The 16,351-nt window shown below is 36.0% G+C and overlaps 1 protein-coding gene across 2 annotated transcripts in view; it reads right to left on the reverse strand.

Annotated features, from left to right (window-relative positions):
* Positions 1–2,062: 2,062 nt before the first annotated feature.
* Positions 2,063–16,351, reverse strand: part of LOC120523075 (ribosomal RNA processing protein 1 homolog A-like) — a 52,894-nt gene continuing 38,605 nt past the window's right edge. For both annotated transcript variants that reach the window (XM_039744038.1, XM_039744039.1), the window contains exons 13-16: positions 14,487–15,130; positions 10,610–10,777; positions 7,930–7,996; positions 2,063–4,299 (exon numbers count right to left, since the gene is read on the reverse strand). In XM_039744038.1, the coding sequence (XP_039599972.1) occupies positions 4,118–4,299; positions 7,930–7,996; positions 10,610–10,777; positions 14,487–15,130 (1,061 nt within the window). In that variant the 3' untranslated portion in view covers positions 2,063–4,117. The remainder of the gene's footprint in view (positions 4,300–7,929; positions 7,997–10,609; positions 10,778–14,486; positions 15,131–16,351) is intronic.

Here is a 16,351-nt window from a genome sequence, read left to right on the forward strand (position 1 = left end):
TTAATAGAAAAATTTGCTTACCCGATGTATCCCTTGCTCCTCATTGTCACCACACGTGCCCCTTTTTAAATTCTCTGTACTGTACATCAACCAATTTACAGATCATAATATAAAAGACAATTTGAAGCTAGTCATTTTATTGCACAATGCCACAGGATTCAGAATGTAATTTATTCACTTAAGTATCACCATTGTAGAAGGTCTGAAGCAGCACATCAAAAGTGTACCGTGGCAAGCACTGACATTCTACTCAGCGTCCAGTAACATTCCTTCTTATCACTCTTTAATTAATCTCCTTTTTATACTGTGGTGAATACTAAATTTATTTCTGTTATGTCTCCTAGCTGGCCTGGGAACACCTAAGCACACTACCAGAGGAGATGGGGGATAGTCGGGAAAGAGAGAAGTCTGGTTATCTTTGCTTAGGCTGCTGACCCCGATCGGAGGAGTGGTAGAAAATGGATGGATGGATGGATGGATGGATATGACTCTACATTGTGGTTCAGGTGAAATTTGCAACATCTGCTACAAAGTGATGTGGCCCAGTCATTGGACTGAAGCACATTTCTTACTCTGGCAGGCTAAATGAATGTAGCCACTTTAGACTTGAGCAAAAAATCAATGGGAGTATAAATTACAGATGTGAATATCCAAGAAATAGGGTAAGACGTTTTATATAAAGAATTAGAAGCATGTAAACATTTACACGGAAATCTGATGATTGTCAAATTAATACTTAAATGTCAAATAACAGCAACTCAAAATAGGCAGATTTAATGTTTGTCAAGTACTGGAAGGTCACACGGACCACATTGTGCCTCTGAAATGTTTGCTAGTGTGACACAAAGTCTGTGCGATTTAATCCATATTTTATGCTAATGTAGGTGATATGTGTTTAAACTTTGGGGGCTGGGGTTTACAATGTGCAGCATTCATTCTTCTGTTTGGAATTATGCTTATTTTTTAGGTTTTGTCCATTCATTGCGTATGTGCTCTTTCTCTCACTCACTTTTCCTGTGCTGGGCAGGCACAATTGTGGCTAATAAAGCAGCTTGATTCAGCCTGCTTCTGTTTGTAGCCATTTCAATTTGACTTATACAACGTGGAATAAAGTGAAAAGGAACCTGAAGAGGAAAAAGTGAACTTTATTCAGATAGATATTACCTATTTACGCAACACAGAGTACAACAGGTCACCCATACAGCAAATGCCAAGAAGAAACCGCCATCTTTCAAATATGACCACACCTTTGCCTGCAGGGAAAAACCTCTGGGTTGGTGGCAGAATTGGCACTCCAGCCACCATAAAAAACCTCACACTGGTCCACTCCATCTGAACTAGTGTGGTGCTGAGGTGTCACCCGTTTGCATCCTGAGTTGGTTTGTCGTGTGGTGGGTACGGCAATGCGCTATATCAGCACGTGCTCCTAACCGCTCTCTTTGCTGAGAGATTGATTCCACATACTCTGAAATGGAGGTGTGAAAACAAGACAAAAAGTCATGTCACTGCTTCAGCAAGAACTTGTTAAAAATATCCTGCTCTGGGCACCGCCAGCCTAATGACATGCCTGAAAGTAGAATAGGCAGCTCAGCATCAAATAACACCTGCAACATTACATATGATTTTACCCATTATCAAATGATAATAAACATTGCCTTTTGTACTTTACAAATTGGGTCCTGAACTCGAGAATGTTCAGACACCCACAGCACACACGCCAGTATCTCAGTCTCACTAAGGTAGGTTATCTCTTTACTTGTTGCTTGACTATAACTTCACTGCTGTTTCTATGCCTGTGTTATAAAAGGTGCAAATGAGACACCACTTACTGGATTCATAAGTTCTGATGTGACTGCACGCGTCATTAAATACACAAACAAAATGGGGCGGGCCAGCGAGGAAGTGTTTGTCAGAGCTTTCTTTTAATTTTGCTCTTGATTCAGTTGTGCAAAATTGATTTAAAGACTTAACCTGCAAATTGGGGCTATGCTGAAACTTTGTTTTCTTCGTAAACCACAGTGAGATTTGGAGTAATGGTAGGAGGGGGTGCGGCCTAAATACATTTTTTTTCCCCTACACAGTTTTGAACCTCAAATATATATTTCTTTACTCACATCTAGGGTATGAATTCATTATATAGAGAGAACGCTTACATTTTTATGTTAATAATATTCATAGTACCTCCTAGGTATCTGAAATTTGGAAAGATCCAAAGAAACTGAATTTATAAAATGATTTGCATTTATTTACCAAAACCCCCAGAGCTGAGATGACTATACAAAGCAATAAAAGAATGAAGGAAAAAAAAAAATGCCCCTTTAAGCCTATTGTTACGGTGATGTAAGGAGGCTTTCACACACACCAAAGTGCCACACAGTACACCTTCAACTCAGTTCTCTAACAGTGACCCTTCTTCCATCTCATCCTCCCTGCTTAAAACATAATGTTCCACAGGGTAGGTGCAACTTTTATACCTCATCCAAGCTCCTGAATCACTTTTGAAATTCAAAGATGTTCTACAAAATTCTAAAGCTGCAAGCACATAGTTACAATATGTGGCTCTGTGCAGAAAGTGAAACATGTGCTCAAGTAGCATGCAGGCTTGCCAATCTCTACCTTGGCAGCTAGATGCCACCTACACCAAGTAGGATCTCCTTCCTGTTTTCTCCTTGGAATTGCAATGGCCTGTGTTTCTAGTAAAATGTCAGGTATCATTAACATGTTGGGGTTGCCTACCTGCCCACTGATGTTTTTCAGATATCCTGGCAGAGAATATAACCTTTTTGCACTCTGCCTTCGTCAGGTGTCCCCTATATGCCCATACATTGCATGGAGAGGTAATCTCTTCCTCGATAGGCTTCTACATTCATATCCATTTCATCTACCATGGCTACATACTCTAGAAAAAGTTTACAAATGATGACTTGGGTTCTTTGAGCTTTAAAGTTAATTTCTTTGTGTAAGTAGAGTAGCATAACACGCAATGTTTGATAGAATTAGTAGAACCTCTTAGAATCAAAACACATATTCCATTTAATACATTGCAATATATTGTGCAAAAATAAATATTTGAAAGAGAAAGACACCTGGGGGCCCAGGGTGGCATCCTGCAGAGTCACTTTTTAACCTTATCTGTTCTGGAAAATGGTAGTAGACCACTAGCATTCACACTGATTAGCTTCAGGAAGGTTTTCTTCCCATAGGTCTTAAGGCTACTAAGCATCCACTTGTACAACCAACTAAAATGTTGTGTTTCTTGTATATGTTGTCACAAGCAATACAAGTAAGGAAACGGCAAAATTAATAAATTGGTGTGCTGCACTATGTCCACACCGCACTGAAAATTTCAAGTAGCATGTGAAGTTAACTGCTGATATCAACAGGACGGCACCAGTGCTTCATATAATTAAAAAAAAATACTACTGCAATAAAATCTCTCTCTTTCTGCCACTATTTAAGGTTGCAGGCGTTACACACACATAACAAACCTCACCCTATGATATGTCCTGTTGGTACTCCCTTTAGGAGCTTGAATTAAGTATTTAACCTGCTGATAGTTTATTTGGGGCGCAATTCAGATTCAAACTGTGGTACAGTCACGAAAAACTGCATAACCTTTTTACACAGGCCTCCGGATCATACTATAATTAAGAAGGAGCATTTTAAATGTACTTCAAACCTTGATACAGTGATTACATAGGAAGAAAAATAGTATATAGCACAATAAAACACTGATGTTACTTGTTCTTAAAGCTGCCTAGAAAGCTAAGCAACCTGCTAAAAAGAACAAGTGAAAGGCTCAAAGCGAGTGTTGCAATAAAATCACAATTTGTGCGTAACTGTATAGTTTGTTAGCATATCTTTGCAAGTTACAACTATGAGAACAGTTGATACAATTTTATTTTTAATTATCAATGTGTTTTACAGATGAATTTATCAGATTAACAAATTTTGTCTGTCCTAAAAATCAATGTAATAGAAGTATATATTTATCTCCGGGAGAAAAAAAAAAGTTTATTACCTTAATTAACAATGATAACCGAATGTACAATTTGTTCAGTACAATTTCTGTATGTGATCTTCTATAAAAAGACAAAGTTCATGATCTTGAGAACATTTAGAAAAAATCAGCTGCAGTTGCTCTTTTCTTTCTCGGTGAAGACATGTTCTTTTTTAGTCTTATGCTTGGACTTGCAGGGGTCTTCAGAACACCATAAAGGGGCTTCTGATTTGGGTCAAATGCCACTTTTGAAGTACCCTCAGGGCTAACTAAGATGCTTTTGTCATTCTTCTTGAATTCTGTGGGTTGGAGGAAAAAATGTCTGGTGATTTGTTTTCAGTTTTAAATTAAAAGCATCAAATATTTAAAAAAAAAAAACACTTCAACAAAACAATGAATCTGGATAACTATACAGACCTATTAAAACTAGCTTTATATTAATTGAGAAATAAATTAAAATTAAATTGAGCTCCGGGGTACAATGCATAAGAGGAAAGAACTGCTCTACAGATCTAAAAGCAAAGCTACTACTTATAGCATTATCAATTAATACCTTGAATTTTTTCCAAGTAAAACTTTTTAAATACATTTTAAACAACCTTAAAATTAAATAAATAAGAAAATGTAATATTCTGTCTTGCGAGGTCCAGTCCTAGGAGTCAAAACATAGCATGATGGACAGGCTTGTGTCAATGATCCTTGCAGCTAGCTATTTTGGGGGGTCTGACCAAAAAACAATCCAAAATTATAATGCTCAATTTTCTGTAAAAATCTGAGACACCCTCACCCAAAGCAAACACATCCAGGGCCCACCTCTGGAGAGACATATGCGGACAAGTGACCCACACAGCCCGATTGGACTTCTCCCAGAAAAGCTAAGTAAAGTTGCAATATGGTCTCATCAAGCAAAAGATGAATGGGCTAAGTTAAATGCTTCCATAGGTTCTACACACTTGGTAATGTGCTACATTCCCAACTGATCATCACTGAGTGGTTTAGCTTGTATCTGTGAAATAATATTTACTGTGCCCATCCATGTTATGAAAGTGCTCCTTCAGAACTTAGTATACAGACAGAAAATTGTAATTATACCAGTGCTGACATGAAGATATATAGTTCTAAAACACATTATTCTTTGGTGTGTGAATGACACTCAGCTATACTTAACACTCATTCAGCGGTTTAAATTTAGGACACAATGTTTGACTGTCAACGTCTTGACATTAAAAATGTAAAATAAACTTATTTGGTAGGTGGAAATTCTACAGTCAGTAACAAAATATTGGAAAATTTTAAATTACAGGATGAAAGTATTACTTTTACTGACTCTGCACTTAATTTAGATGTTTAAATTTTCTCACTGATCTACCAGTTGGTATGTAAATTACTAAACTAAAACCCAATTTTTTAAATCATAAATAGATGAGAAAAGCGAGGCAATCTTAATATGCAGAAAAAAATGTAACAAGTTTAATTCAATTAGACTTAATGTGTTATTTACAGGGTTGTGGAATTAAATTGACTAGACTATAAACAGAACTGCTGGCACTACAATTATTAACAGGACTCAAAAACTTGATTACACAAATCTGGAAAGCATTCACAGCACATCACTTTTTCCACATTTTGTTGTGTTACAGCCTTATTCCAAAATGGGTTAAATTCATTTTTTCCTCAGAATTCTACACACAACACCCCATAATGACAACGTGAAAAAAGTTTACTTGAGATTTTTGCAAATTTATTAAAAATGAAAAAATTGAGAAAGCACATGTACATAAGTATTCGCAGCCTTTGCCATGAAGCTCAAAATTGAGCTCAGGTGCATCCTGTTTCCCCTGATCATCCTTGAGATGTTTCTGCAGCTTAATTGGAGTCCACCTTTGGTAAATTCAGTTGATTGGATATGATTTGGAAAGGCACACACCTGTCTATATAAGGTCCCACAGTTGACAGTTCATGTCAGAGCACAAACCAAGCATTAAGTCAAAGGAATTGTCTGTAGACCTCCGAGACAGGATTGTCTCGAGGCACAAATCTGGGGAAGGTTACAGAAAAATTTCTGCTGCTTTAAAGATCCCAATGAGCACAGTGGCCTCCATCATCCGTAAGTGGAAGAAGTTCGAAACCACCAGGACTCTTCCTAGAGCTGGCCGGCCATCTAAACTGAGCAATCTGGAGAGAAGGGCCTTAGTCAGGGAGGTGACCAAGAACCCGATGGTCACTCTGTCAGAGCTCCAGAGGTCCTCTGTGGAGAGAGGAGAACCTTCCAGAAGGACAACCATCTCTGCAGCAATCCACCAATCAGGCCTGTATGGTACAGTGGCCTGACGGAAGCCACTCCTTAGTAAAAGGCACATGGCAGCCCGCCTGGAGTTTGCCAAAAGGCACCTGAAGGACTCTCACACCATGAGAAACAAAATTCTCTGTTCTGATGAGACAAAGATTGAACTCTTTGGTGTGAATGCCTGGCGTCACATTTGGAGGAAACCAAGCACTGCTCATTACCAAGCCAATACCATCCCTACAGTGAAGCATGGTGGTGGCAGCATCATGCTGTGGGGATGTTTTTCAGTGGCAGGAACTGGGAGACTAGTCAGGATAAAGGGAAAGATGACTGCAGCAATGTACAGAGACATCCTGGATGAAAACCTACTCCAGAGCACTCTTGACCTCAGACTGGGGTGATGGTTCATCTTTCAGCAGGACAACCACCCTAAGCACACAGCCAAGATATCAAAGGAGTGGCTTCAGGACGTGGCCCAGCCAGAGCCCAGACTTGAATCTGATTGAACATCTCTGGAGAGATCTTAAAATGGCTGTGCACCGACGCTGCCCATCCAACCTGATGGAGCTTGAGAGGTGCTGCAAAGAGGAATGGGCGAAACTGGCCAAGGATAGGTGTGCCAAGCTTGTGGCATCATATTCAAAAAGACTGTAATTGCTGCCAAAGGTGCACCGACAAAGTATTGAGCAAAGGCTGTGAATACTTATGTACATGTGATTTCTCAATTTTTTTATTTTTAATGAATTTGCAAAAACCTCAAGTAAACTTTTTTCACGTTGTCATTATGGGTTGTTGTGTGTAGAATTCTGAGGGAAAAAATGAATTTGATCCATTTTGGAATAACGCTGTAACATAAAATGTGGAAAAGTGATGCACTGTGAATACTTTCCGGATGCACCGTATATGTGGCCACAGCAGGTTTCACAGCCCTTCAGTTAACACAAAGCTGCTAGTAACTACTTAAAAACACTCATTAATGTATACATTTTAACGTACATTGCAATTACAGAATTAAAGTGTATAAAAAATAAGAATAATATATGAAGCAAAGGCTACAGTGCTCGCAAATACTGAAATCTGACTATTAAAGTAAACAATGCTCCACCAATCTCTAAATTTAAATGAAGACTAAAGTAAAGGCCTTTGCACAGCTTAACCTTATCGGCACTACCAATTATTCTATTTATAGTGGGATATCAGTTCTTTATGATAAATGCTAATGTGGCAAAAATCAATACCTACTCATTAAATAAACTTAAGCTGTTCATATTTTTGTTGTACTTGCTATTCTCTTATGGCAAATTATGGAAATTCTACCTTGAGTAAGTTGCTACTTCTTGCCATTATGATGGCAGAGTAACTGTGAACGTTTCAAAAAAGTGAAAAACCTAGCACCAGGCCATAACATTTATAAAAAGTTTACTGACTCCAAAATTCTGGGCCTTTCTTTATACAGGAGCAAAATTAAAGAATTAAGTAAGAAAAATACATAGCATGGTAACTACGTATCGCCTTAGTGTTTTGAGGGAGGATCACAATTAATAAGAAAAAAGTTGATAGTCTCTGCACAGTTAAAAGCAAGAAAATGAAAACCAGTCAGCAGGAAACTGTTAAAAAATTAAAGTTGGGAGTTACTATGTACCTGCTGTCTTGTTCCTGTTCAAACCAAAGGTAACTTTCTTTGAGATTGAGTCTGGTGTCTTTTGTTTCTAACAAAACATAAAAGTAGAAATAATCGGTTAACGCTGCAAATAGTCTATAACCTAAATGTCAAATCTGACGACACTGTTAATCAAAACCAGCATGACAATATTATATAACTTGGAAAAAGTCACATTAAAATATGGAAGCAAAATAAAACACAAACATTCTGATTTTTACTACTAATATTATGAGATCTGTAGTGAAAATGATAAATGATATATGACATCATTAATCCTTTAATTACGGGTAGTAACACCCTTCATATCTTCTACCAGCATTGGGCTGGTAACATCACCTCACGAGCAGTCCAGACAAAACAACAAACTAAAAGGGCAGATTCAATTATAAGAAGCACTCTGGACACCCTGCATGCAGTAGAGGAGAAAAGAATTTAACACACTAACACTGAGGGTTTTCAGTCAAAGAATCATTCAGCAGATGTATGTATAGAAACATTACTGGGGGTCCTTCATACCAACAGCAATACGCCTGCAGAATGCCTCACTGGAACTGTGTGACTGCCAAGTTAAGTGTTCTCTTTTCTTTTTAAATTTTACTCCATTTTAGTCATTCCGGTGTGTGTTCACACCAAAGTGTGTGTATGTCTACTGATTTATAGAGCTTCTGAAAAGGAAAAAAAAAAATCTAAATTTCCCCCAAGGGACAAATAAAGATCTATTTATCCAATAGTTAAATATCTTTACATTTGTGAGCTAGTCACAGAGGCTGATATACAGTTTAACTGGTCACAAGAAAAGAAATTAATAATTAAAATGTTCTTCAATAGTCCAATACAATTTTGAAAGATCATTATGGACTGATAATGAAGAAATTACTTTTATTCTCAGAAAATCATTTGTAGTGTAAATGTCATTAGGCATTTTCTAACAAATAATTTAAATTATAAAACACATTTAAATTTAAATGGTTTGCATCTCAGACAATAATGATTCCAGGAAGCTTGATTCTAGGTAAGGAAGCCAGCACTGTGGCAGCAAGGCTTTCAACAGTATTAGTTTCATAACCCAAGAATTACACTGGTCTTTACTTTTACTGAACTGTTTAATTAGTTGGCACATTGATTCTCTCATTCAATAGCTTATAGCAAAAATACCGCATTTCTTTGTTTTTTTTTTTGTTTTTTTTTTTACACATAAATTAAACAAGATTTTCTTCAGTTGCTTTTTTTCTATCTTTGTTCACTACATTTAGCTACATTCAATTTAATCTTTTTTTCTTTAAATTAAAAAATGAAAAACAGAAACCAACAATTGACAAGCAGTGTGAAAGAACAAAAAAAATCCTTTGATTCTAGACATGCACTCATTAGCAAGCAACTGTTTTTTTATTTAAATAATCATAAAAATATGCTTTTATTTACATCCATTTGCCCATCTCTGGGAATTATACTATCAATGCCATATGAATGATTCCAGTCAGTATAGTAAAATTCAGCATATAAAGCAGCAATGCTTTTATCAATATTAAATATTTTCTAAGTATAAAACAATTGCACCTTATCACAATAGTTTGATTTTTGAATGCATCTTCAGCATATGGCCACAAAACTGATTATTTCTCTTTTCTTATAAAGGGCTTATATTAATTCCATCAGGTTTACAATTAATTACATCTTCCCTGAAGAAGATGGGGGGCCCGAGTTACCTTGAAAACTTGCATATTGTAATCTTTTTATTTAGCCAATAAAAGGTGTCATTTTGCTTGACTTCTCATTAGGTTTACAAGAAAGTTTTAAAAACAATTTTGATTTTTTTTTTTGTTCTTTATTATTTCGCCTTATACAATTTCTTTTATTAGGAATTTGTTAGACCCTTGGGGTCAGAGCACAGGGTCAGCTATTGTACAGTGCTCCTGGAGCAATTGAAGGTTAAGGGCCTTGCTCAAGGGCCCAGCAGAGTAGGATCTCTTTTGGCAGTGACGGGGACTCGAACTGGCAACCTTCAGGATACCAGCACAGTCCCACTAACTCGACCTTCAATGGGTGCATCCTGCACTCTAAAACGTGTAGGTAAATTGCCACAGAATTTGTGTACCAATTACTGTAACACAGAGCAAAAGTAAGCAAAACAGGCCTTTCTCTGAAACTGGGTTTGAAATTCCATGCTTAAATGAGATGGGCTGATTTAGGTAGGCAAAGAAAATTAAAATATAAGACAACTATTTTTTTCAATTCCTTTCCTTTGAAAAGTAGAAACCACTGAATCTAAGTGGAGGCCTGAGTATGCACGAGATATTGATCATTTGTTTCACAAGATCAACAAAATGCTAACAATTTATTAACCAGTCAAGAGGTAGGATCGGAAACAATGATTCTGCTTGCTGTGTTATCATGACTACTTCTCATCAATATCAGAATACAAACTAGCATGAAAAAGATTCATCATCATAAAACCCGATTACAGATGAGGAAGATATTTGAATAGATAGTTATGCCCCTCCTTCCCCTATGCTATAACAGCAAAGGGTATTCAGAAATTCACCAACTCCAGCTACCACTCTACAGCATATCCAAAAAGTAATTAAGTGTAACAGTTTGTACATAACTGGATTTGGATGTCAGTTTAATATCAGTACAGCATACACATAAATTCAAATACCTTTATGGAAGAAATGGGGGTGCAGCATTTTCCACTGGGTGTTTTAAAGAAAACAGGAACTGGTATAGTTGGGGTCTCAAAATTTACAAAATTTTTCTTCTCTTTTGATTCCTTTTTTAGAACAGCTTTTCTGGAGGAAATTTTGGATATATTAATCTCTTCATTTACCTAGGGGTGGGGAAAAAAAAATCTGAAAGTATAGTTACACTTGCAGTTAGAATATCATTCACCATTACTTGATTATTCTATAGTAATGTCTAGTGAACATCACTCCAAGATGATTTACAAATACAGGTAAAATTCTGTTACAACGGATATCTTTACAACGAAATTTTCATTACAACGAAGTATTTTTATGGTCCCGACAGTTTCCTCATATGATGCGAGTATATATATATATATATAAATTTATTTATAAACTTATATATATACATAAGTCTATATTGCCTTAGTCAATGGGTGGGCCTCTCTGGCAGTGTCTTAAATTGGTTTGAATCCTACCTGGCAGGGAGAAAATATTTTGTGAGTTGTGGTAATCAAATCTCAAAGACACATGATATCCGATAAGGTGTTCCACAAGGCTCTATCCTGGGTCCGCTGCTCTTCTCAATCTACATGCTTCCGTTAGGTCAGATTATCTCAGGTTACAACGTGAGCTACCACAGCTATGCTGATGACACACAGCTGTACTTATCAATAGCACCTGATGACACCGACTCTCTCGATTCACTAACACAATGTCTTACTGGTATTTCTGAATGAATGAATAGTAATTTTCTCTAACTAAATAAAGAGAAAACTGAAATTTTAGTGATTGTCAATAATGGATTCAATGAGGTTATCAGAAATAAACTTGATGCATTAGGATTAAAAGTTAAGACGGAAGTAAAAAACTTAGGGGTAATTGTTGACTGTAATCTGAATTTTAAATCGCATATTCATCAGACCACTAGGACAGCATTTTTTCACGTAAGAAACATAGCAAAAGTTAGACCTCTTATATCATTGAAAGATACTGAGAAATTAATTCACACTTTTGTTTTCAGTAGACTAGATTACTGTAACGCACTCCTCTCAGGACTACCCAAAAAAGACATAAATCACTTGCAACGAGTGCAGAATGCAGCTGCTAGAATCCTAACTAGGAAAAGAAAATCCGAACACATTTCTCCAGTTTTGATGTCACTACACTGGTTGCCTGTGTCATTCAGGATTGACTTTAAAATTCTGCTTATGGTTTATAAAGCCTTAAATAATCTTGCTTCATCTTATATAATCGAAATGTCTGACACCCTATATCCCAAACCATAACCTTAGATCCTCAAATGAGTGTCTCCTTACAATTCCAAAAGCTAAACTTAAAAGAAGTGGCAAGGCGGCCTTCTGCTGTTATGCACCTAAAATCTGGTATAGCCTGCCAATAGGAATTTTCCAGGCTAATACAGTGGAGCACTTTAAAACACTGCTGAAAACACATTACTTTAACATGGCCATCTCATAACTTCACTTTAACTTAATCCGGATACTCTGCATGTTCAATTCATCATAATAACTATTCATAGTGGCTCTAAAATCCGTACTAACCCCTACTATCTCTTCTGTTTCTTTTTCCGGTTTCTTTGTGGTGGTGGCCTGCGCTACCACCACCTACTCGAAGCATCATGATGCTCCAACGTTGATGGACTGAAAGCCATAAGTGTACGTGACCCATCATCATCAAATCCTTCCGTGAGAACCCTAAATACAAAGATAACAGTTTCATTTATGTTAGGTAGAATGCCCAGAGAGGACTGGGCGGTCTCATGGTCTAGAATCCCTGCAGATTTTATTTTTTTTCTCCAGCCGTCTGTAGTTTTTTTTTTTGTTTTGTTTTTTCTTTCCACCCTGGCCATCGGACCTTACTTATTCTATGTTAATTAATGTTGACTTACTTTGTTTTCTTACTGTGTCTTTTATTTTTCTATTCTTCATTTTGTAAAGCACTTTGAGCTACATTTTTTTGTATTGAAAATGTGCAATATAAATAAATGTTTGTTATTGTTATAGAAATCTCGTTACTATGAAGTGCATTTGGCAGATACTTTCATTACAACAAAGTGAACAAAAGACCTTGAAATGCCTGAATGAATCATCCACAGAGCAGTTAGTTCTGTGGTCGCAGGTCAGTTGTGCACAACGATCCCCAAACAGAAACACTGCAATTTTTTTTTCTTTCTTCGAACTTTCCTTGTACTTTTTTTTTTGCCTTTTTTGTTTCCTGCTGTTTTCAGTGATATCTTTTGCTTATTGCTCGTCAACACTTGAAAAACATCCATTGGAATTTGACTCATTGTCACCCTCCTACAGAAATGGGAGACACGAAAAAACAATAACAATTCATAATGGGGGGGGAACCCTCGATTGCGTTGCCAGTGAATTTGGAATTTCGCCATCGACACTGTCAACTTTCTTGAAAGACCGAGCAAAAAAAAAGCAGAAGAAAAATCTCGAAAAATCTCAGGTTGCAAACGTATGTGAACTGCTGCATTTTAAGACGTTGAAAAAGCAGTTTTTAACGTGGTTCAGTGATGCTCCTTCAAGAAACATTTCTATTAATGCAGCACTCATTCAAGAAAATGTGAGGTCGGTAAACTCTCTTGGAACCTCCCCCAACTAGACAGCACACGAAAGAGCATCCCAAAGTGTGATATCCACATCTATGGAAGACTGTTTATCTGTTGCCAGGGCAATCGTCTCAAAATAGTTCAGAAACCTCACAATATGAAGAAGAAAAGGATTATTCTGTTCCTGATTGATAATTGTGCTGCCCACAACATGCTTCCACATTTAGATAATGTTCGCGTTGAATTCCTCCCACCCAATTGCATGGCAGCACTTCAGCCATTGAATTTGGGCATCATTCACACCCTGAAAGTGTATTATTGCAAGGAAATGCCGAGAAAATTTCTCATCAGCATAACTTGTAGGCAGGAGAAGATTAAAATTAACGCGAAAGAAGCTATTGAAATGATTGCAAATGCCTGGATGCAAGTTAAAAAAAAAACACACTAGTAAATACTGAATACCGTTACAACAACAAAATATTTTTTAGGTCCCAGGCCATTCGCTGTAACGGAATTTTACCTGTATGCTAAAGAAAATGTATTTCCTTATTTCTTGTAAAAGAGATATGCTTAAAGGTTATGACTTGCTTATGGTCAAAGAGCAAGTTATACACAAGTTTGCTTTTATATAAATTCATGTATTATTTTAAAATTGCTTAAAAACACTTAAAAGTGCATGTATAAAAATAAAAATAAAAGAATATATAACCTAAAAGCTTTAGGCTTTGAAAATAAAGGTGAAGACATAATATAAAGAGGGTATTTGTAATACCTGGGTGTCATACATTTGTAAATGACCTCTGATAAAAAGGCCAAATTTTTACATTGTTAAACAAAATGAAGGTATTTACTAAATATTTTACAAATTATATAATATTTAACAATAGAAAAATTGCATACCAGCAATAAACCATCTGCACTACATATTATTAAATTAAGAATAAAAACCATTTTACAAAGCATTCTTTTATTATTTCTGTACATCTTCACTGAATTTACACTTTTACCCCCTAACAAAGTAGCTTTCATACTTCCATTATGCCAATATTTATAACACTTTTTGTATTAATCACTTGTTTTAGGACTGAACATAAACAAAGTTTAACATATAATAAGAATCCAAAGAATACGAGCAGTACAAATACTGAACATCAACAACTAGTGTATGCCATTTTTAATGATGATATAACATTAACGACAAAGGGCAGAGATAAAAACAGCTGTAAACAAAAGATGCTTTCAGCTGCCGACTACATGAAACGTGTATTACTTACCTTGCTTTTTTTAATTTTTTTGCTATCACCTCCAATATGTCCAGTGGTAGATGAATCTGTAACTTCAGCCTTTCTCTTTACTTTTTTTGTCAATAATTTTAATGGCCTTTTTATTTGTCTGGGTGTTAACAATTTCATTCTATTTTTCATTTTTTTCTTTTTCAAAATCTTTACACCTGAAGGCCTACATCCTGGCTCTTCCTCTTGAAGGACATTGCTTTTCAAAGAAGCCAGTTCACCAGCTACATCAATGGAGTCCTCACTGGCATCCTTTTTTAATGTACAAATACCTACTGGGGAAAAAGCTACAGACTGTCTATTCCCCAGCATTGACTCCCGAGTTTCTCCTAAACTTCCTTTAGATATATTTTGGTTTGTATCTTGTGATTCTTGTAAAACAATCACACCATTTTCAAGGCCTGGATTGATAGAAGTGCTGCTTTTCTTTACTTCTGGATTGTTTAATTTTTTCTTTTTCTTCTGCTTCTTTTTTACAGTTTGTGTTATTCCATTTGTGAAATCCAGGTCACTTGCTACTTTAGTATTAGTGGTCTCTGCATTTGCTGAAGAAAGCAGCTCAGTCTGTTCCTTTTTTTCAACCCTCTCTACATCTTTTGAGTAGTCTTCATTTTTCTCTTTTTTTCCTGTAAGATATTAAAAAGTTATAGTTTAAAAAGGGATGCTCGATCTTTGCAAGCATTTTTACTTAATACAAAAAATGTTTTCATATTGAACACTTACTTAAAAAAAAAAAAACACTTACTTTAAAAAACTGCCGAGGTGTATTTCAATATCTATTTAAACTCTGTACACTGAAATAAATATATTTACTAAGCTAGCCCAACCACATTTTTAGCCCTATGTTTTCAACAAAAAAAAAAAAAAAAGATGCTGAGGAGAAAGTGGTTGAAAGTCCAAAGACACCAATCACCCTTGAGCTAAGCAGGAAGAAACGATTAGTTCACTGGTGAGGTTAGGCTGACTTGTGCATTCTAGGCCATCTGCTTTAATATCTCAGCCATGCCCCATATATTGGCATGGTACAATATCAACACAATGGGGGAGTTCAAGGAGCATTCCAATTTCATATTGGACTGGGGAGACTTTATGAAAAATCCACAAGAGAAAACTTAACAGTGAATAATTAACAGTGAGCAAATATGAAAAAGCCATGGAGGGCTCTATGTTAGCCCTAAATTTAAAAAACAATAAGTACTGAAATTCCAACACATTAAATTAGAATGAGAATCTCTTCCTGTTCAATTGATTTTTATTTTCATGTATTTATTGCTAATTTGGAGAAATCATACCTTTTTCTTCACTATTAAGCATTAATCTTCACAATATATTAACTTTATTATTACAGCTCCCAATTTAGTCCATTTATCTAATATCAGTTATTTAAAAAATTTCCCATTAGAAAAAACAAAAACATTTTTCATTGTTACTTGGCAAAAAAGCAGGAACATATCCCCCTTTATATTACTTGCATATAAAGTGAAACATCTAACCCAACAGCCTGAATTACCTTTCTGACACATTTAAGAGCTATATCAGCAATACCAACTGAGCAATTACTACATTCTTCACCTTTAAAGACACTTACAGCACTCTAGACAAAAATTCACCTCATGGTGCCAATAGCTCCTAAAAGAAAAAAATAGGAGCCAATGCCTCTGATTTAGGTGCCAAATAATCAAATGTGTAAAATATTAATCTTTTAATGACTTCAATTTTCTAACCTCCAAGTATGTGTGCCTTATGCTTTTATGTCTGCCTTGATTATTTTGGTAACTTTCAAACTATGTACAGTCATTAAAAACTGTGTATTTTACTCAGGTTCTGAGTCTGTGTCACTGACCATC

Source organism: Polypterus senegalus, chromosome 2 (assembly GCF_016835505.1).
Source record: "Polypterus senegalus isolate Bchr_013 chromosome 2, ASM1683550v1, whole genome shotgun sequence".
Taxonomy (NCBI): Eukaryota; Metazoa; Chordata; class Cladistia; order Polypteriformes; family Polypteridae; genus Polypterus; species Polypterus senegalus.